At 42.1% G+C, this 22386-nt stretch overlaps 1 protein-coding gene across 2 annotated transcripts in view; it reads left to right on the forward strand.

The window, feature by feature from the left end:
- The window catches only part of LOC145359789 (coatomer subunit delta), a 37291-nt gene extending 15108 nt beyond the window's left edge, over positions 1 to 22183 (forward strand). Inside the window, exons 3-11 of one of the 2 annotated variants that reach the window (XM_080214566.1) lie at positions 2366 to 2545; positions 4167 to 4372; positions 5917 to 5964; positions 6376 to 6534; positions 7566 to 7731; positions 12923 to 13070; positions 18690 to 18798; positions 19721 to 19925; positions 21495 to 22183. In XM_080214566.1, coding sequence (XP_080070692.1) covers positions 2366 to 2545; positions 4167 to 4372; positions 5917 to 5964; positions 6376 to 6534; positions 7566 to 7731; positions 12923 to 13070; positions 18690 to 18798; positions 19721 to 19925; positions 21495 to 21584 — 1311 coding nt within the window. In that variant the 3' untranslated portion in view covers positions 21585 to 22183. The remainder of the gene's footprint in view (positions 1 to 2365; positions 2546 to 4166; positions 4373 to 5916; positions 5965 to 6375; positions 6535 to 7565; positions 7732 to 12922; positions 13071 to 18689; positions 18799 to 19720; positions 19926 to 21494) is intronic. The other variant, XM_080214567.1, reaches the window with a different exon arrangement.
- The last annotated feature ends 203 nt before the right edge of the window (positions 22184 to 22386 follow it).

Consider the following 22386-nt stretch of genomic DNA (forward strand, 5'->3'; position numbering starts at 1 on the left):
GTAAAACAGTACCCTAGGGATTATCTTTCATGATGCCTTCAACTGAGGGTGCATTGAATGGTCTAAATTGTGCCTATGATATAATGTTGTGTTATATGTTACTACCCTACAACTGATCCCAAACTTTTGTTGCTGTCCTGGCTGAGGCCCCCAGTCTGGTTTGGGACCCACTGATCTTTTTTTTTGTTCAAATGGACAAAATTTGAAATCTTAGCTATCTATGAAGAGCATGAAACCATATAAGATTCCATGGTTTTGAACAAACAGAAGGAATTTTACTGTGTACAAGTTAATAAAACAAGCAGTCAGTACTATCTAGCATGCTAATATGCAGAATTAACATGAGGTAAACATGAATTAAAAATTAACAAACTGGTCAAACGCACTGCAAACTGCACATTAAATAGCCCTCCCAAACCTTCTCAGCAACCCACCCAGATATTGGTAAGTCACAAAGATTCATTAAAATTCTTCCTCCTGGGGGAATTCAGGGATTTTCTTTCAAAGATCTGCCTCTGATTTCCCTCAAAAGCTGCTTCAATGACTGCCTGTCTCACTGTTGCGTGATCTCTTTTCCCAAAATTGTGTCTTGCTGGACTTCCTAATGCTGCACCCCAACATTACCAACATGATTCCATCTCCCGAGCTAACAACCACTGTTTACAGGCATTACTCTATCCCAACTGCCAGTTTTCTAGCAGACAGCTTTCCCTCTGCTCCACTGAACTGGTAAGATCTCCAGGACGTCCCCAAACCCCACTCTCCTGCAGCGCAGGACCAGTGACTTTGCCTCTTCATGACTGGCTCCTCTGAGCTCTATGAGGCTGGCAACTGCTGCTTGAGGCTCGTTTTACTAAATTTCTCTCTGTTCCAGCCTGGACTAAAAACTGGTCACAGGTAAGCAAAATATGCTCTCCAACTGCCTCAGGAACGGGCTGTGATGTGAATGAGGCTCTTGGTTTGATGGCTTCAGGAAAAAAAATGTTTCAAGCCACTCCTGAACAAGTGTCAAAGAAAATCTGGAACTGGGCATCTGTGACCTGTCTCCTTGCTGCACTTACAGTAATACCCCGGGCATACCTGGAGTTGTAGTTGTCTAACCAGGGATTGACTTCCACCCTGAAAACGCAGAGCACAAAGGGAAAATATAGATTCCCTGGCAATGTCCGCTTAGCTGAGCTTGTAGGAAGGCCAAATGAAAATAGCCAGTACGGCAAAGCTGAGGTAAACATCCAAGTTTGGTACACTTGCCTCAGAGAGATGTGCATTTCAGAACAGGTTTTGAAGAATGTCCACATGAAAACCTTCTGTATGGGAAAAGGCAGTAATAATCTTTGGACTTAACCAATCCTGTTTTTAGTTGATTCTTAATACAGAGCTTCAGGATTGGTCATCTTTATTCATATTTCTCATATTTTCTTTTAAAATTACAATGATTTGCTTGTAGAAATGTTGAGTTTGTTAATAGTTTGTTTTGTTCCTGGTGGTTTGCTGGTGAATCTTCACACTTGTGTTGTGAATGCTTCTGCTCCAAAAGTCACAAGAAGTCATAGAATTCAGAATGTTGAGCCATTATTTTGATTTGAATTTCCCAAAAAATTATTTGTACGTTTTTTTGTTAGTCTTTGTTGTTGGTGTGTGTATTCAAATAGTGATAACATGTCAACTAGAGCCTAAAATGAATTGAATGCAGTAATTTGGGTCAGAGGTGCATTTCCACGTGCAATAGTGCAACTGTGTTTAGAGCTCTGGTTTGACCACCAAAATGTACGAAATATTTATGTCATGGAGTCTACTCAGAAAAGCCTCAAGGCTGATGCCTAGCATCCAAAGTTTGAACTTGAGCAACTGAGGCAAGCTTGCTTTGAATGTGGGTGATTGCGTGGATATCATATGGAAGTGAGAGAAACAAAAACACGGTTAAATTTAGTTTTGAACACCACAAAATGTGCCAGGATTCTTGAATAAGGAAAAACATCATGGGTTAAAACATAGGATTGGAAGAAAATCTTCATGTAATAGGGCAGGGGAATAAGTGGTGACTTTCCTCACTAACCAATTGAGTGAGTTGATGTCAGTTTCCTGTGGCATCTTAAAGCTAATTTTCTGAAATTGGATAAAATATCATTGTGTTTGAGTGATTTCAAAATTTCTTGTAGTAATCCTGGATAACCTGAAATCTACAAGAAATCAGTGTATAAAGTAGTCCTCTGATTGAATTTTTATATGTGGATATGCCAGCATTGGGCTTTTTTTAGAATTTTTAGAAACAATTTGAAATGTATTTTTTTGCTGATTTTGCTTGCCTTCCTGTTGGGTGCTACATCTGTCATTTACAATAAGTATTTATTTTGGTTTTTAATAGATTCCAGAATATTGCAGAGTTTTGGAGGAGAGTGAGATATCGGAACACTGCTTTGATCTAATTTTTGCCTTTGATGAGATAGTGGCTCTGGGTTACCGTGAGAACGTAAACTTGGCCCAGATCCGAACCTTCACAGAAATGGACTCCCACGAAGAGAAAGTTTTCCGAGCTGTTCGAGAGGTAATGCAGATAAAAATGAATGCGGTGCATGAGTGACAGTCAAACTGTGGAGTTCGGACATAAGGGGTAGAGCATCAAACTATTCCAATTGATATTATTGCAGTGAGAATATTCTCAAACTAGTTACTGCGCAGAAGCAAGTTACTCAGTCCAACAGGCATGTGTCAATGTTTCTTTTGTGTACAAGCCTTCTCCCACCCTACTTCATCTCACCTGATCAGCATATTCCTTTCCCTTTGTGTTTATCTAGCTTCCCCTTAAATTGCACATTGCTGTTCATCTCAGTTATTCCCTGTGGTAGAAAGCTTTATATCCACTTCGCTCAGCAGAATGTTTCTCTTTTTCTTAGAGGAAAAACAGCCCTTACTTTCTACAAACACGGACAGATAAAATGTGTATGAGTAATAATAAATAAGATGTCAGGATAAATTTGGAAAGTTTGATCAATGTAGTAGCTCTAGAGAGGGTTTATTTGGTAACGTGTTTTCTCTGAGTTAAAGCTCCAATTCAGATACTTGAGCATGTCGTCTACACTGTCATTCCACTACTACGTTGTGGGATTGCTGTACTGTTGAGGGTATCACCAATCGGATGGTTAACCAAAGGTCTTTTCAAGTTGACTAAAAATGTCTGTGATACTATTTTAAGAAGAGCGAGAGAGATTTACCTAGTGTCCTGGCTAACGTTTACCTCAACATTGCTAAAACAGAATACATGCTCATTTATCTCATTGCTATTTGTGAAACTTTACTGTGTGCAAACAGTTACTCTGCTCATCTCCACTACAACAGTGATTATAAAACTATATCATAGAATTAGCAAGTATGAATAAGTGTATATTCAGTTATTTTTCCATAGTGCATTTTCATAGTTTGGAAGCTAATGTTTCAAATTGTATAATGCAAGCTGTATAATTAAATTGAAATTGAATCTTTAAGGTTTCATTATGTTGGAACATTGGCAGATCAGAAGTACTGAAGTATAAATGATCAGTTAGCCACTTGACTTCCGTTTCTTGCACCTGAGTTCAAATCTAGCTCAGACTCATGAGTGAAATTCAGCCATTTTGGGTCCCTACATAAATTAATTTGTGGCATTCTAATCCATTTATTCATGGGCATTTATTTGTTTTCTGGTCACATGCGATGCTGGGAGGGCTAAGAGTTGCCTTGAGAAAGTGGTTAAAGGTGCTCTTTAACCTTGCAGCTGGTACTCCATGCGGTGATTGCCAGAGAAGGAGTGCTTTGTCCCAGCAACAACAAAGAAATGTTGATATTTGCTTCAGCTGAAAATGGGAGACTTGTCGGTCAAGTCTTTGTTGTTCAATGAAAATTGACAATCTAAATGGATATACAATGGTAGGTTTAGGAATCGGAATCAGAATCATAGTGGAGTAGGGAGAGTTCTTCTGTTCTGTGTTGCCATACAGTTTCTCAACTGGGGAATGCTTGGTTAGCACTCAGTAACTAAAGAGAATAATGTACCATTTACTGTATAGCAGACAAAAACTCATTACAAAATTAAAGAATGTTCACGCTCCATTTCTGGGTTTTTGTGAACTTTGGACATATGGAACTGTTTCTTTTCGAGTATGACAGTTGTCTTTACGTTTCCCATTCAGACACAAGAGCGTGAAGCAAAAGCAGAGATGCGTCGGAAGGCCAAGGAGTTACAGCAGGCTCGCAGAGATGCCGAGAGGCAAGGCAAGAAAGCCCCTGGCTTTGGTGGGTTTGGCAGTGGAGGAATGTCTGGCAGCTCAGCAGCATCCATGATAACTGATGCCATCATCGAACCAGAGAAACCAAAGATGACACCGGCCGTAATGAGGTAGGTTGCAATTCCCAGTGTTCACAAGACCAAATAAATGCAGAAAATCCCCTTTGTCTTCTGATTGAGCTGCAGACTGTACTGTAAGCGAGGTTGTCATGACCATATGTTGCATGGATGTGACTGACCTTTTGCTTTTTTTCAAATGTGTTCTGTGGGGGCATTTCACCATCAGGGTGAGAACTACTGAACTTGGCTTCTGTCGTGCATCATGCAGTTTTTGTTGTTAAAGTGCAGTTTTATTTTTTAATGAGAATATGGCAATGATTACCAGTCCCATTTTCCTTAATTGGGGTAAAAAGAGGAAACATACTAATGTTTGTAAATAGAGACTCTGGAAGTACTGGTTAGGTAAATCCAAACCTGGATTTCAAAATCCTTTAGAAGGAAGGAGAAACTGAAGAAAGATGGAATTTACATTGCACTGATGCGCAGTAAAGGAATAACTTTGCAAATGGCACAGAGTCTTCATCTGAACAGGCAACATGTAGGAATTAGAAGGACCATGCAGGATGGTCCAGTGGGAGTGTTGAAATGCTTCAAATGACACAGCACTTGAGCTTCACTCTCCCCTCTTGACGCCAAAGGGGATGATACGTATGCATGAAGTTAGGGTAAACAAGCGAGTTGAAACAACAGAAAATCAGAAAAGTGGCTGCATGTCCAGAAAGTTTTGGGATGAACAAAATTCTGGAATACTGCTAGGACCTTTATTAAACAAGGGTGATACTGTGCTCTGCAATGAAAATCGAAGTGGAGCATCCTCTACATCCCTTCTTCCCCTCATCAGTCACTCACTTAGGACCACCTCTGTTTCCCATCCTTCTCCCTCTAGCTTATACAGGAAATTAAAGAACTTGCATCAGGTGAAATTGATTTTGTTTTGATGTACTGTTATGTTTGCTGTGATGGCCTAGGCTTGGTGGACTATTAGCACTGCTGCTGTCAGCTGCCTGATTACCGTTTGCTCTTCTAATGCACCAAATTGACAATGTGAAATAAGTTCTCCCTGTGTAACAGAAATTAATATGACAAAGATCTTTTACATTGAAAGTTTAAGAATTGCATTACCAAAGGTCAGAATGCCTAAATTCTATTATTTTTCTTTTCAAAACAAGTGTCATCTCTGAACGTTCGTTCTTTTCCCATTTATGGCGCAAAAACTATACTTTTTAAAAAATAGACTATTGATAGTGAAGGTTTGGATCAGACCAGCATGGTTTACAATTCTTATCAATGCCAACAGGTGTGTTGGCTCATTGCTAACAATATATATTTTTTAAATCTTTAAATGGTTAGGTACTGAATATATCTGGAATTTCTTGAGCCAGGAGAAAATGGTGTTTCATTCTTGCAGCTTCTTTATCTGCCAGTAGAGAATTTGTTCAATTACTCTTGTTGGATAGCATGAAGAATTTTGGAGTCAGTTAGTTCCTTTGGCCTGTTTCAGTTTGTGCATTATGATAGTTATAATATGTGTTATAGACCAAACCTGTGCCATTTTAAACCCATTATCACTTAATTGTGTTCTCTTGTGGATTAAGGGCTGATGCAGCAGGTCTTGCGTGTGAAGCTGGTTTATATATAATCAGGTATGGTTTGCTTCAATTGCTTCAGTAATGCATGGGGAGGGGGCCCTTCCTGCAACACCCAGTACATGGTAGCCCATTGAGTTGAAGGCCTTTTTTTTTCATTATTCTGATTGCTTCTGCTTATCCTGGCTTGATTGTGGAATCGCTGTCTGCGTAGACTAAAACGTTTACAGATTTACGTTGGTGCAGATGTATAGTTGGTGTACCAAACCAAGTGTTTTGGGGAAGTACTGCATTGTCATGAGTGTTAAAAGTTCATGTCTTCTGTTGTACGTGCAAAAAATTAGTAGATTTACATTGGCAAATGTGAACATTTTGGCATGTTTTATGATTAGTGGTCGATGAGCTAATTATTTGTACTTGATTATCCTTTGAAGTCTAAAGTGGAGGCTTCTCGCTTTGTTTCCTCAGACCTTCTGGTCCAAGCAAGGCCTTAAAACTTGGGGCAAAGGGAAAGGATGTGGAGAATTTTGTAGACAAACTGAAGTTGGAAGGTGAACAGATTAGTTCCTCAACAAAGCGTTCATCAGAAGTGGCTAAAGTGTTGTCGCCTCCTGTTAATATAGAAAGGTAAGTGCATTAGCTTTATCGTTTCTAGGCTTGACTGTTCTATTGCGCTTCTGGCTAATCTCTCTCTCCTTGTACTCTGGAATTCTCTGCCCATTGAATATATACCTCGCTGAATATATTTAAGTCACGGGTAGATAAGTTTCTGATAGACAAGGGAATTAAACATTATGGGGAGAAAGTGGGAGAGTGGAACTGATCCACTTCAGATCAGCCATGATCTTGTTGAATGGTGGGGCAGGCTCGAAGGGCTACATGGCCTACTCCTGCTCCTATTTCTTATATTCTTATGTACCCTCCACGAGCTTGAATTCGTTCAAAACCTTGCTGTGTGTATTTTGAATTATATTCGGTCCCATCATCTTGTGCTCATTGACCCCTGTTAGTTCCCAGTTTGGCAATGTGTTGTATTTAAAACTCTACACCATGTTTTCAAATTGTTCTTGGCCTTGCCCTTTCCTGTCTCTGTAGCCTCCTTCAGTCCTGCAAATTATATGACACTGTGGCACAGTGGTTTGTGCTGCTGCATCACAGTGCCAAGGTTTGATTCTGGCTTTAGGTGACTCTATATGGAGTTTGTGCTCTCCCTGTATCTGTGTAGGTTTCCTCCAGTTGCTCCAGTTTCCTCCCACAGTCCAAAGATGTGCCGGTTAGGTAGATTGGTCATGCTAAAATTGCCCCTTTGTTTCCAAAGCTGCTTCACTGCGTTGCAGTTGGGCCAGATTCTTATTCTCCCCATACATTCTGGATAGTCTCTGCATCCCTGACTGATATCCTTTCTTCGTGTAGTTGCCATCTTGCTTTCAGGACCTGAAGTTTGGATTAATTGTTAACCATTCTTCTGAAAGCACATAGCAGGACACAGGCCCTAGTTCAAACTTGCAACATTTCATCGGCATGTAACAGTGGCTGGGTTTCAGAAGCAATGTGTGAATTTTGAAGAGTTTTGGGATTTAATGAGATGTTACATTAAAGCAGATTTTCTGCTTCAGTGCTAACTAACAAACATTCACATTCTCTTGTATCTTTTACAGTGTACATCTGAAGGTTGAAGAGAAGATATCACTGACGTGTGGCCGGGATGGAGGCTTGCAAAACATGGAGGTACATGGCATGATCATGCTCCGGGTTAGCGATGAGAAGCAGGGGAGAATTCGCCTTCAAGTGGAGAACGATGACAAAAAAGGAGTTCAATTACAGGTGAGATTGCTTTGTCGGTGATGTCACATTCACCCCCCCCCCCCCGTTCCTGACTGGCTTTTCTGCAAGTTTTTGTTCCGATATCCTCCTCTTATACACGCCTTTCAACATTGCGTGCTGGTGATTTTATTGAACACTCAAGCACGCAACTCAGATGGGTCCTATCTTTGCTTGACCTGCAAACGTGTGCATCCAAAAATTGCATACTGAACAGGGGAAAACTGGAAGGGGAAATACTGATTAAACTGTCAACAAATCAGTGTCTAATTATGTCTCACTCCGATAATATCACCAGCTATCACTTGCATTCATCTTGTACCAGGGACTGTTGTTTTGTGTTTTGATTACTCATTTTGACCCTGTTAGGGACCGCCCCAATGGTGTTGCTGTGGTTTTCACCTTTAAGTGTTGGATTCTAAAATGTTAGATTTTAGCTTAAAACCCTGGTTCTTCGGCGAGTCAGTGATGAGAGACAAACTTTTAGTTAAAACTTTTATTTCAAAGCCACATGGTGTTCAGTCCAGTAGTACAGTGTCCTAACAAAAATGGTTTCCTCATTTTACAGTCTCTCTGTTGCTGGACAGGTTTCATAATCTAAGCACCTTTCGACAAGGTTCACCATGGTAGGCTTCTGCAGAAAATGCAGATGTATGGGATTGTGGGTAATCTAGGAAGTTGGATCAGGAATTGGCTATCAGATAGGAGACAGAGGGTGGTGGTGGATGGTAAATATTCATCATGGAGTACAGTTACGAGTGGTGTGCCTCAGGGATCTGTTTTGGGGCCACTGTTGTTTGTAATTTTTATTAATGATCTGGATGAGGGTATAGTTGGGTGGATTAGTAAATTTGCTGATGACACCAAAGTTGGAGGTGTGGTAGATTGTGAGGAAGGGTGTCATAGTCTGCAGGGAGACTTAGATAGGTTGCAGAGCTGGGCCGAGAGGTGGCGGATGGAATTTAATGTGGAGAAGTGTGAGGTAATTCACTTTGGTAGGAGCAACAGATGTGTCGAGTATAGGGCTAACGGGAGGACTTTGAATAGTGTGGATGAACAGAGGGATCTAGGTGTGTGTGTACATAGATCCCTGAAAGTTGGGAATCAAGTAGATAAGGTTGTTAAGAAGGCGTACGGTGTCTTGGCGTTTATTGGTAGGGGGATTGAATTTAGGAGTCGCAGTGTAATGTTGCAACTGTACACTACTCTAGTGCGGCCGCACTTGGAGTACTGTGTGCAGTTCTGGTCCCCGCATTACAAGAAGGATGTGGAGGCGTTGGAGAGGGTGCAGAGGAGGTTTACTAGGATGTTGCCTGGTATGGTGGGGAGGTCCTATGAGGAGAGACTGAGGGATTTAGGGTTGTTTTCGTTGGAAAGAAGGCGGCTAAGAGGGGATCTTATTGAAACATATAAGATGATTAGAGGTTTAGATAGGGTGGATAGTGATAGCATTTTTCCTCGGATGGAGAAAGCTAGCACGAGGGGGCATGGCTTTAAATTAAGGGGGGGTAGCTACAGGACGGATGTCAGGGGTAGGTTCTTTACCCAGCGGGTGGTGAGGGATTGGAATGCCCTGCCTGCTGCAGTTGTAAATGCGTCTAGTTTGGGGGCGTTTAAGAGATCTCTGGATAGGTTTATGGACGAAAAGGGATTGGTATAGGCTAGTGGGTCATTGTTTTTGTAACTGGTCGGCGCAACATCGTGGGCCGAAGGGCCTGTTCTGCGCTGTAATGTTCTATGTTCTATGTTCTATTGTTCTCTTGGCTGCAGTTTGAACTGGTTCTAACCAGCTGCACAACTGCAAGCCTGTTGGCAAATGACCTTTTGTCTTAACCACTTGCCCAGCACAGTAAATCCACCATATGTTACAACAGTTCAATACATGATAAGAGATACATTCCCTCAGAGGTCAGGGGGAAGAACTTTTTTTTTATGTTCACCAATATTTATTTTGTTTGATCGTGCTCTTAATTGTAAAACCCATAGGGACAAAGTGATTTTGAATTGAGCCGCTATTCAAATTCCATTTTATATATTTTCTCAAGCTTAGAACCATAGAAAATTTACAGCTCAGAAACGGGCCTTTTGGCCCTTCTTGTCTGTGCTGAACCATTTTTTGCCTCATCCCACTGAGCTACACTTGGACCATATCCCTCCACACCCCTCTCATCCATGTTCCTGTCCAAGTTTTTCTTAAATGTTAAAAGTGACCCCACATTTACCACTTTATCCGGCAGCTCATTCCACATTCTCATCACTCTGCGTGAAGAAGCCCCCCCCCTAATATTCCCATTAAACTTTTCTCCTTTCACCCTTAACCCATGCCCTCAGGTTTTTTTCTCCCCTAGCCTCAGTGGAAAAAGCCTGCTTGTATTCACTCTGTCTATACCCATCAAAATCTTATACACCTCTATCAAATCTCCCCTCATTCTCCTACGTCCCAGGAAATAAAGTCCTAACCTAAGCTTCTGGTCTGTATTTTCTCAAGATTAGCATTTGCTTTTGGGTCATTTTGGAATTTCGTTCCCTGAAGGTGACCATGCGATTCCTTTTAAAATAACAGGTTACTTTTTTTCCTGATAGGAGATGGCCATGATTAAATAGACATCTGATTCTCTGCACTATGTTTTATCTTAGACTTTAAAGTTTATTTATTAGTCACAAGTAAGGCTTATATTAACACTGCAATGAAGTTACTGTGAAATTCCCCTAGTCACTACATTCTGGCACTTGTTCAAGTCAGTGCACCTAACCTACCTCATGGAAACTTTGGGGTGACCGCCATGGAGAAACCTCGACACAACTCCATAGCTAGAAATGACAAAGGGACCTTTTTATAGAGAAGTACAACTAATTCATTGGGGTAGAGAAGCTAAACCCAATCTGGTGCAATGCATCATGTGTATTCACAAAGTTGCAGCTTGTGAAATTTATAGGTGTGACTGGTTCTGTACGTAGAGGGTGATGAGTAATGAGATGTTCATAAAATCCCTAAATGCAGAAGGAGGCTATTCAGCCCATGAAGTTTGTACCAACCACAATCCCTCCCAGGCCCTATTCCCGTAACCTGCTGCATTTACCCTGCTGGCCCTCCTGACACTAGGGTCAATTTAGCGTGGCCAATCAACCTACCCCGCACATCTTTGGGTTGTGGGAGGAAACCAGAGCTCCCAGGGGAAATCCACGCAGCCACAGGGAGAATGTGCAAACTCCACACAGACAGTGACCCAAGGCCAGAATTGAACCCGGGTCCTGGCACTGAGAGGCAGCAGTGCTAACCACTGTGCCACCATGTCGCCCCAAGTATTACCAAAGAGGGTTATTAAGAGCAAGATAGTTAACTTACTCATGCAGGTGAGTGCTGGAATGGTGAGGACGTCATTGCAGTACAAAGGTTCATTGCCCAATCTTGAGTTCAAACTCTCAAGTCTGTGCATTTTGTGTTTCTGAAATGTTATCAAATCGGATTGGCTGAATTAGCTCATAAAACAATAACTGTGTTTAACCATAGATTCCTTACAATACAGAAAGAAGCCACCCAGCCCTTTAAGTCTGCATTGACTCTCTGAAAGAACATCCCACCCAGGCCCTCCCTGAGTCCCATTCCCTATAATCCTGTGCATTTACTATTGCCAGTCCATCTAACCTGTATGTTTTTGGACTGAGGAGAAACTGGAGGAAACCCATGCAGATGTGGAGAAATCACATCAGTCTGTCACCCAAGACCAGAATCAAACCTGGGTCTAGATCTATGACTTTCTTGGCCTGCATGGTTTAATACCATCCCGGCTTGACTAATTTAATTTTTTAAATACATGAGATATGAGAGTTGCCGACAAGAGCAATGATCATCCTGATTGCACCTGAGGCAAAGGAGTTGTCTTGTCAGGCAATTTGTTCGATCCTCTATGCTATTGTACCTAAGAGCTGGTCTGACCCCTGGTGTAGGACTTGACTGTTTGGCCCTTTGCGTTTGCTCCACCGTTCAATAAGACAATAGCTGATCTGGTTGTGGTCTTAACTGTATCTTTCTGTCTGTCCCATAACCCTTAACTCCCTTTCATAACAAAAATCTGTTTAACTCAGCCTTGAATAATTTTAAATACCCAGCCTCCGTTAATTTCTGGGGAAGAGAACTCCACACACCAGTGACTCTTTGGAAGAAAAAAAATTCTCGTCTCTGTCTTAAAAGGGAAACTTCTTATTTTTAGACTGTGTCCCCTAGTTTTGGTCTTCCCACAAGAAGATACATCCTCTAAATATCCAACCTGTCAAATTCCTTATGTTTCAATCAAATCGTCCCTCATTCTTCAAAACTCCAATGGGTAGAAACTTGTTCTTTTTTCAAAAAAAACCCATTCATCCCAGAAATAAACCCAATGGACCTTCTGTGAACTGCGTCTAAAGCAATTCTCTATTTTTTAAATAAGGAGACTAAAACTGTACATCTGTTCTCAAGATGTGGCCTTTTGAATGCATTTACTGTCCTAATCACTTGCTGCACCTACAATAGTGAGTTTGTGATTCTTGTAACAGGTTACCTAGATCCCTCTACAGTTCATTTCTGTATTTTTTCTCCATTATGGAATGGAATGGTGGAATAGAAAAGGCTGGAAAATGTCAGGTCTGGCAGCATCTGTGGAGAGAGATTTTCTCGTTCCACAGTTGCTGCCAGACCTGACATTTTCCAGCCTTTTCTATTTTTGTTTCAAATCTGTAATATTTTATTGTTCTGCTTTTCTGTTCTTCCTGCCGAAGTAAACAAGTTCACATTTACCCACATTGTACTTAGTTCATCTTTCAAATTTTTGCCCGCTCACTTAACCTGTCTATATTCCTTTGCAGACACGACCTCCTGTTGGTGTCATCAGCAAATTTAGCTAAAATATATTTATTCCCTTCTTCCAATTGGGAGAGATTGTGAGTCATTGAGGATCTAGTATTGATCCTTGTGACTCTCCAGTAGTTACAGTTTACTGATCTGAAAAAGACCCATTTATCCCTACTCTCCGCTTCCTGTTAACCAACCGATCTTTTATTCATGCTGATACGCTAACCCCTACACCATGTGCATATCTGAATGTAAAACTAGAACAATAAGCACACCTCAAGCTGCAGAAGCTCAACTGGAAATAAGATGTCAAATCTATTTAATTACAGACTAAACCCATATTTGTTGTGTCTTTGCCTCCAGACTCACCCGAACGTGGATAAGAAGCTTTTCACAACAGACTCCTTGATTGGCCTAAAGAACCCGGAGAAATCTTTCCCACTGAACAATGACGTTGGTGTCCTGAAGTGGAGGTTGCAAACCAACGATGACGCCTTGATTCCCCTTGCCAGTAAGTATTTAAATCTGTGTTGACAATTAATATTTAGATATTTTCTATATTGGTGAGAGAAAATGTACAAAGTATTTCCAGAAATTATTGCCTCATTAAAAATGCTGTGGGATGCATTGCATTATGATATGTTGCTTCTTGTGTGAAGTAGGGGAAGGGTTAATGGATTTTGTACCTAGAATATGTCACAAACATAACCCTTCATCATGACTGACCACCTCAAACTTATACTGCTCCTGGGAGTAATATAAGTTATTTGTTCATGTATTACCTGCTTTAACTCTCATTTTTATAAAGACAGATAATTTAATGTGGCTGTTATTTTGTAGACTTTGCAAATCTTACCTATTTGTGTTAGTTGGACATCATTACACAGATAGTAGTTTACGATACTGGCTTTTGACCGCTGCTGATGGCAGATCGCGATACCGGCTTTTAACAGGAAGAGTCCTGCTGGGACAGCTGCAATCGCGTAAGTAACTTCAAAGACAGGGATGCAGGTACTGCTGCAGAAGGGTTTTGAATTGTGACGAGATTGAAGACTGTATCGTGACTGCAGGGTTGTGATCCCTGATTAAACCTGGGGCTGCATCACGACCAAGGAAGGAAGACCTGAAGGCCTGGCTGGAATTGGAACTTTGAATCGTGATTACTGCTGGAGCTCATAATGTCTAAATGCCCACTTGTGTTTGTGTTCTATGAGAAGTCTGGTAGTCCATTGTGAGGAACCAGTTTCTCCCAAAACTCTGGAATAAATGCCAGAGTTTTGAAATAAAAACCACTGTATTTTAACTCACTAACAGTCTCAGAGGTATTATTTTACCTACAACATGTGCATCCCCAGTTTTCATGGCTTCAAGAATGGTGGCTGTTGTAGATTGTACACTAAGCAATTTCCTATTGAATATGTACGCTGACATTGTCAGAAAGTGTGAGCTTACGCGAGTGGCATCATTGGTAGCATGGGCTTGCGCAGGTTGTTGTTGCCAAGAGGGATCTATTCATGCTGTACCATTTTATTTTGTATTTCTGCAAATAAGGGTGATGAACTATTGCATCCTCCTTGTCAAGTTAGTGGATCTTTTGGTGACACGGTAAAATTTGAGCCTCAGCTTGGCGACTCAAAGTTTTGCTTACTAGTTGGAACACTGAGTAGCTAATTTACACAACATGCAGTGGTTAGCAGTAAAGGTCAAAGACTGATCGGTGGTTCTGAGAATATGCTAAAGGTAGACAAGTCAGCAGCACCATGGCTATGTTTGGGCTATCAGTTTGTGGGGGAGGATGAGAACTAGACTGAGTATGTGGAAAAATTGGAACACTTTTTTTGGTGAATGTACTTGCAGGTAAGACTCAAAAGTTCATGCATTTACCCTGCTAATGTCCTTGACATTAGGGTCAATTTAGCATGGCTAATCAACCTGACGTGCACATCTTTAGACTGTGGGAGGAAACCAGAGCACCCGGAGGAAATCCACGAAGACACGGTGAGAATGTGCAAATTCCACACAGACAGTGACCCAAGGCCAGAATTGAACCCAGGTCCTGGCACTGAGAGGAAGCTGTGCCAACCACTTTGCCACCATGTCGCCCTAAGTATTTACCAGAGCGTTATTAAGAGCAAGATAGTTGACTTACTCATGCAGCCATTCGGCCCGTCGAGTCTGCACTGACCACAATTCCACCCAGATCCTATCCTCATATTCCCACGTATCCCCGGACACCAAGGTCAATTTAGCATGGCTGATCCATCTCGCACATCTTTGGACTGTGGGAGAAAACTAGAGCACCCGGAGGAAACCCATGCAGCCACCGGGGGAATGTGCAAAATCCACACAATCAGTGACCTGAGGGTGGAATTGAACCTGGGTCCCTGGCGCTGAGAGACAGCAGTGCTAACCACTGTGGCACCGTGTCATCCTTCACAGGTTCACAGGCCTTGGATGAAGTCCATGAGGCTCCCCCGGGTGCCTCCTGAATGAGAAGGTTAGCAAGATCATACATTTGGTGGCCTATTATGGAATGGGGCTTGGAGAACAAGGTGTGATCCTGTTCTGAGTGTCAGATCAACCAAACAATGGCACCACCAGTACATCCGTGGGAATGGCCTGACCGTCCTGGCCCAGGCTTCATGTGGGTTTTTCAGGGCCTTCAATAGATCTTATTATGTCATTGTGGACACACTCATATGTGGCTGGTAGCAACATCACTACAGCAACGTTAACTATTAGCTCAGCCTTCAACACCATTATTCCTACAAAACCTATCTCCAAACACTGTGGCCTAGGGCTCAGCTCCTCCCTCTGTGACTGGATCCTAGACTTCCTAATCCACAGACTCAATCATTAGGATAGGCAACGACAATTCCTGCATGATCATCCTCAAGGGTGCCCCACAAGGCTGTGTCCTCAGCCCCTTACTATACTCCTTGTACACATAAGACTGTGTGACCAATTCACCACCATCTCGATTTTAAGTTTGCTGATGATATCGCTGTAGCGGATTGGATCTCAAATAATGATGAGATGGTGTGGTGGAAAGAGAATTTGGTGAATTGGTGCGACAACAATATCCCTCATTGTCAATAAATGGAGGAAATAGTCATCAACTTCAGAAAGCGCAATGGAGGACATGCCGCTGTCTACATCAATGGGGACGAATTGGAAATGGTCAAGAGCTTCAGGTTTCTAGGTGTCCAGATCACCAACAGCCTGCCCTGGTCTCCCTATGCTGACGCTATAGTTAAGAAAGCCCACCAACACCTCTACTTTCTCAGGAGGTTAAGAAAATTCGGTATGTCTGCTACGACTCTCTCCAATTTTTACAGATGCACCATAGAAAGCTTGGTATGGCTTCTGCTCTGACCAAGACTGCAAGAAGCTACAAATGGTTGTGAACGTAGCCCGGTCCATCACGCAAACCAGTGTCCCATCCGTTGACTCCATCTACATTTCCCGCTGCCTTGGAAAAGCAGCCAGCATAATCGAGGTCCCCACGCACCCCCAACACATTCCCTTCCATCATCTTTCATTGGGAAAAAGATATGAAAGCCTGACCAACGGACTCAAGAACAGCTTCATACTTTTGAATGGCCCTATCTTATATTAAGCTGATCTTTATCTACACCCGAGCTATGACTGTAACACTACATTCTGCACTCTCTCTTTTCCTTGTCCCGTGTGTACTCTGAATGATATGCTTTGTCTATATAGTGTGCAAGAAACAACTTTTCACTGTATCCCAATACATGTGACAATTCTCACTCAAATCACAGCCCCCATTATGATACAGAAGCTGTGCCAACTTTTTGTGGCTTTAGCAGATTCTCTTATCTCTGATAATGGCACAATGTTTACTGGTGACTTGTTCCAGGAATTCATGCAGACAAATGGAATACGCCATGTGCACACTGCTCCTTTTCACCTCACCTCAAATGGTTCAGCAGAGCGAACTGTGCAGACACTAAGAGAAGAACTGAAAAGAATGACAGGTGGGATCCCTGGGTGCAAGCTCTCCCAGATCTTGTTTCAGTATCACATCACACCACAAAGGATTGCACGGCCCTCACCGGCTGAAATGCTGATGGATAGGAACCTAAATCTGTTCTGGATGTGCTGCATCCAGATGTCAGTGATAGTGGGAAGGAGACAGGAAAAGCAGAGGGAGAGATATAACCACCATGCTAGTGAGAGACATTTAAATCCAATTGGATAAATTTGGGCAGAAACCAACACTGGCTGCCGGGTGATCCAAAATGATGCAGTCTCTTTAATGGTGAAACTAACTGATGAAGGAGTCATCTTTAGACACCAGGATCACATTTCAAAGAACAAAGAAAATTACAGCCCAGGAACAGGCCCTTTGGCCCTCCAGGCCTGCACCGACCATGCTGCCCAACTGAACTAAAACCCCTTCTGGGGATCGTATCCCTCTATTCCCATTCGATTGATGTATTTGTTAAGATGCCCCTTAAAAATCACTATCATATCTGCTTCCACTACCTCCCTGGCAGCGAGTTCCAGGCACCCACCACTCTATTTAAAAAAAAATCTTGCTTTGTACATCTCCTTTAAATCTTGCCCCTCGTATCTTAAACCTGTGCCCCCTAGTGATTGACTCTTCCACCCCGGGAAAAAGCCTCTGACTATCTGTCCTTGCCCATTTCGTCTGCGCTAAGACTTTGAAGCAAAGTTTCCGGTGTGCACAGCAGAAGAAAATGCTGTGAAGAAGCACAACAGGAAATTATTCATGGTGTACAGGGGCATCCAGTAGTCCCTGCTGAAGGAGAGGATGAGGCTGCACAGTCATTTACAGATATTCGACCCACTCCTGCGCCCACAAGCCCAGCTCCATTGAGACCACCCTCACCAATGTTTACTGAGACTGCCAGATCAGTGTAGTCGCAAAGCTTCTGTGGAACAGCCAAGATATGAGTGTCATTGTATGTTAGTGTTTGAATGATGAGGTTAAAAAGTTTTTGCCTTGAGGGGGATTAAAATGAAGGGGTGAAGTGTTATGGAGTGTACATTAAGCAGTTTCCTGTTGAATATAAACACTGATGACATTAATGTGAGCCTGTGTGGGCAATATCATCAGTAGCATTGGCTTGCGTGGGTTGATGTTGCCACAAGAGATCTGTTCATCACTGCTGCCAGACTTCCTTCATGCTAAAGTTAAAGTTTATTTATTAGTCACAATAACACTGCAATGAAGTTACTGTGAAAATCCCCTAGTCACCACATTCCGGCGCCTGTTTGGGTACACTGAGGGCGAATTTAGCATAGCCAGCCACCTAACCAGCACACTGTTTTGGACTGAAATCGAAGCATCCTAAGGAAAGCCATGCGGAATGTTCAGTCTTCACACACTGACCCAAACTGGGAATCAAACCCAGGTCCCTGGCGCTGTGAGGCAGCAGTACTAGCCACCGTGCCGCCCCGTACCATTTTATTTTGTACTTCTGCAAATAAAAGTGATTTGAGTATTAAAATGTGTGAGTCCTCCTTGTTAAATTACCATAGTGTCAATGCTTTCATCTCCCTCAACTCCGAGTGTTGGAATTCCCTTGCTAATCTTCTCCCCCCTCTTAAGATGCTTCATGCATCCTCCCTCTTCGAGCTTTTGGTAGCCTGTCCTACATTTTAGAATGTGACTCAGTGTTAGACCTTCTTGCCGAGTCTCCTGTCAAGCACCATGGGGTGCTTTAAATGTGTGGCATCATGCAAAAAACTCAGTAGCAGCATTCTAAGGGTTAAAATTAGAGTCTGTCACCTTTAGTTTTCAACTGGCTGGTTATACATCGGGTGTGATTTATTGCTCAGAACTACTCAATCTGTCAAGCACACTGCCCCTGGGGCTTTGCGAGATACCCTGACCAACTCAAAGGGAAGTGTTGACATTGTCTACTGTTAATGTGCTAGGATTTTCTTGTGCCCTAAAACATTTAAATATTTGGTGGGGAAGAACTAGCACAGGCTGAATGGCTCACTTCTGTGCTGTAAGTTTCTATAAGGGGCTAAATAGCCTACATTGTGTTTCTGTTCCGAAGAAAATCTCAATTTAAAGTTGTGAGAGCTATTGTCTTCAGAGTGATTTCATTACTTTCTCTTTCTAATTTAGTTAACTGCTGGCCTTCGGAGAGTGCCACTGGTTGCGATGTAAATATTGAGTATGAGCTACAGGAGAGCACTCTGGAACTAAACGATGTAATCATCTCCATTCCTGTTCCGTAAGTTTTTGTAACTTTGAAATGTGTTCTCCTCTGATTCCTTCCGAGTAACTCCATCTTTGCTCCTCCTAATGCTGGTTCCACAAGGAGCAGCATTCCTTCAACTTGCCCCACGAAAAACCTAACCAATGAGGTTGGCTATCTGATTGTTGGGGGGAGCCATTGCAGCTGAATATTACGATAAAACAAGGCATCGTGCTTTTCAAAGTTTGAGACAGTCACATGGTTCCTGATAGCTCTTTCTGGCCTTGTACACTCGTATAATTAAAACTAGAAAGTGCTGGCAATATTCAGCAGATCAGGAAGCAATTGCGTTGAGAGAGATGTCATTTTAAAACATTTTGGATTTTTATTTCAGATTTCTAGTATCTTCAGTCCCTTGCTATTTAAATGGTTTTTCTCTTTCTACATTTTGCGGTTAATAAGACTGTAAGACACAAGAGCAGAATTAGGCCCTCAGCCCATTGAGTCTGCTCCTCCATTCAATCATGGCTGATATTTTTCTCATCCGCATTCTCCTACTTTTTCCCCTATAACCCCTGATCCTCTTGTTGATCAAGAATCTATCTATCTGTCTGTCTTAAAGACAGTCAATGACCTAGCCTCCATAGTCTTGTGCGGCAAAGAATTCCACAGATTCACCATTCTCTGGCTGAAGAAATTCCTTTTCAGCTCTGTCTTAAAGGATAGTCCTTTCAGCCTGAGATTGTGCCCTCAAGCTAGAGGACACAAATAAAGTTGAAAATAATGTTATAAATAAAGCAATGCCTGATGTCTAAGAAATTGCGTAATGAATGGGATTTATTTTAGTGACACAAAGCTAGAGTTTTAAAAAAGCTCCAAGCAGGCAATCTGGAATTGCTGGAGACAGCAGTAATACTGTGTATGGTTGTCCTATACTGATCTCTTGTGTTCTACCTAGGGCTGGTGTTGGCGCCCCATTAATTGGTGAACTCGACGGCGAGTATCGCCATGACAGCAGGAAAAACATTCTCGAATGGTGCCTACCCGTCATTGATGCCAAAAATAAATCTGGCAGTCTGGAGTTCAGTATAGCGGGACAGCCCAATGATTTCTTCCCAGTCACCGTGTCTTTTGTGTCCAAAAAGAACTACTGCAATATACAGGTACAAACTCCCATCTATAAAACAAAGCTATTCTGATCAGGTTTCTTCATGTGTATTTGGTTGTTCTATTTGACGCTAAGATGAGGTCCTGGTGCACATCGCACCTTGCCAAGGTTGCCTATTTCCACCTCTGTGACATTGATCAGATCTGTCCTGCCTCAACTTACCTGCTGAACTCCTTACTGGTGCCTTTGGTGCCTCTAGATTTCCAACGCACTCCTGATTGGCCTGCCATCTTCCACTCTCCATAGACTTAAACTGACCAGAAGTTTTGCTGCCCATAATCTTAACTTGCATCAGTCCCATGCTTGTCATCCTTGTGATTTGTATTTTCTCCCAACTCAGCAATACTCAGTTTTTAAATTGCCATCCTTGCTTTCAAATCTATGGTCTTCCCCATAGCAACTCTGTAAACTCCTAACCCTCCTGCCCTCCTCTAGCCTTGACTTCTTGCACGTCCCCTATTGTAATTGCTTCTCTACTGGCACCCCTTAACTTCAGAATTCCTTCTACAAACCTCCCCGTTTCTCTACCTCTGTTGCCTTCTTTACAGCCCTTCTTAATACTCTCCTCTTGGGCCAAATGTTTTGGGCATCTGTCATATCTTTGTGGCTCAGTGTCAAATTATGTTTGATAGCACACTTTTTGAAGCATTTTTGGAGATGATTTGCAGTTTGAAAAGTACTAAATAGATTCACTGCATTATTGGACTTCCAAGTGTTGAGTTTATGCAGGTTTTTTTTGTTTTAGATGGTACTGACTGATACAAACCTAATGTTTAGTGAGCAAGCTGTTGACCTTGTCAAACAACATTTGGTGTAAATACAGGACAGTCTTTCTAATCCCAAACATGTAAATTTTCAGAAAGTATACATTGACGAGAAAAAGCGCAAGGCAGCATCAAAATGAATACACACAATAAAATGTTTATTTATTAATGTCACAAATAAGGCTTATGTTAACACTGCAAAGAAGTTATTGTGAAAATCCCCCAGTTGCCACACTCCAGCGCCTGCTCGGGTACGCTGAGGGAGAATTTAGCACGGCCAATGCATCTATCCAGCACATCTTTCAGACTGTTGGAGGAAACCCATGCAGACATGGGGAGAACATGCAAACTCCACAGTCGGTGACCCAAGCTGGGAATCGAACCTGGTTCCCTGGCGCTGTGAGGCAGCAGTGCTAATCACTGTGTGCCACCGTGCCGCCCCACAATTTATCGATGACCTAACAACATTAAATAACTGGCAGTGAGTTTAAGACGGTAAATCCCAATTCCATAGTTCCACAGTTGTAGAGAGTTAAAATCCGTTAATAATCTCACGTGGAATGATTATCTATCAGACTGACTGTCTTCGTGAGTAGACAGGTTCTCTTTCAGCTGAGATTCTCTTTGCCATCTGCATAGCCCTTTTCCAATCTCTGCTGAGGCTTGCACACTGAGTGTCAGGCACCGAAGTCAAATATCTAGTGGGTGGTTAGTATACACGAAACTGGCCTCTTCTTCTGGGAGAAAGTTAAGGAAAAGTAAAAACATTTTTTCCCCCCCCCCATCCCCTTCATTGCCAGGTGACCGGAATCAGTCACGTCGACAGCAACAGCCCTGTGAGGTTCTCCATGGAAACCATGTTACTGGTTGAAAAATATGAAATACTGTAAAACAAAAATCAATGCACAGCGGATATCCAGAAATCACGAGAACAGATGTCGCCGAGCTGCACACAAGATCGAAGACCCTAAACTTCAAAAAAAATTGCACAGTGTTTGTGTATGTGAAAAGATCCAGAACGCCTAGACAACAATGTGGTTTATTATCTGTCATTCAAACCTGCCGACTATTCTCAGATCTAAAAGAGGAATTTGATATTAATATTTTAATTAACCAACAAGTAAATACTTGTCTTTGTTTTGAAGGGGGTGGGGGCAGGGGAGGGGGGTTTGCGGGGAGGAAGGAATGGGTGGGGGGGTGACTTTTGGTAGCATCTACAGTGTCATGTATGCTGCAGCGCCTGTTATTCCCTATCATATTGCCTCCATGGCTGTAATTATCGTTTTAGCCCTTTTGTTGAGTTAGTTTCCAACGTAAAGTGACAATTTTTTTCTTTTTCTCTTTGATTTGATGAAAGATGAGTGAAGCAGACATTTTGTAACCCTGTAAAATGTATAAGAGGGAATATGACAACATTCCAGTGTAAAAAGATTTAACAAAAAAAGTGTAATCTTTAAAAATGATTAAAAGTATATTATAAAACCAAAAAGACTGCAGTGCTTTGCTTTCTCTCCTATCAGCTGAAAGGTTGTTTTCAGTCACACCTGTGGAGTTGGGTTACCTTTGTGGGCAAAAGGTAAAGTTTTTATTTATTAGTCACAAGCAAGCTTGCATTAACACTATAATGAAAATCCTCTAGTTGCCACACTCTGGCGCTTGTTTGGGTACACTGAGGGAGAATTTAATATGGCC

This window comes from Carcharhinus amblyrhynchos, chromosome 29 (genome assembly GCF_965287045.1).
Source record: "Carcharhinus amblyrhynchos chromosome 29, sCarAmb.v2.hapA, whole genome shotgun sequence".
NCBI classification, from domain to species: Eukaryota; Metazoa; Chordata; class Chondrichthyes; order Carcharhiniformes; family Carcharhinidae; genus Carcharhinus; species Carcharhinus amblyrhynchos.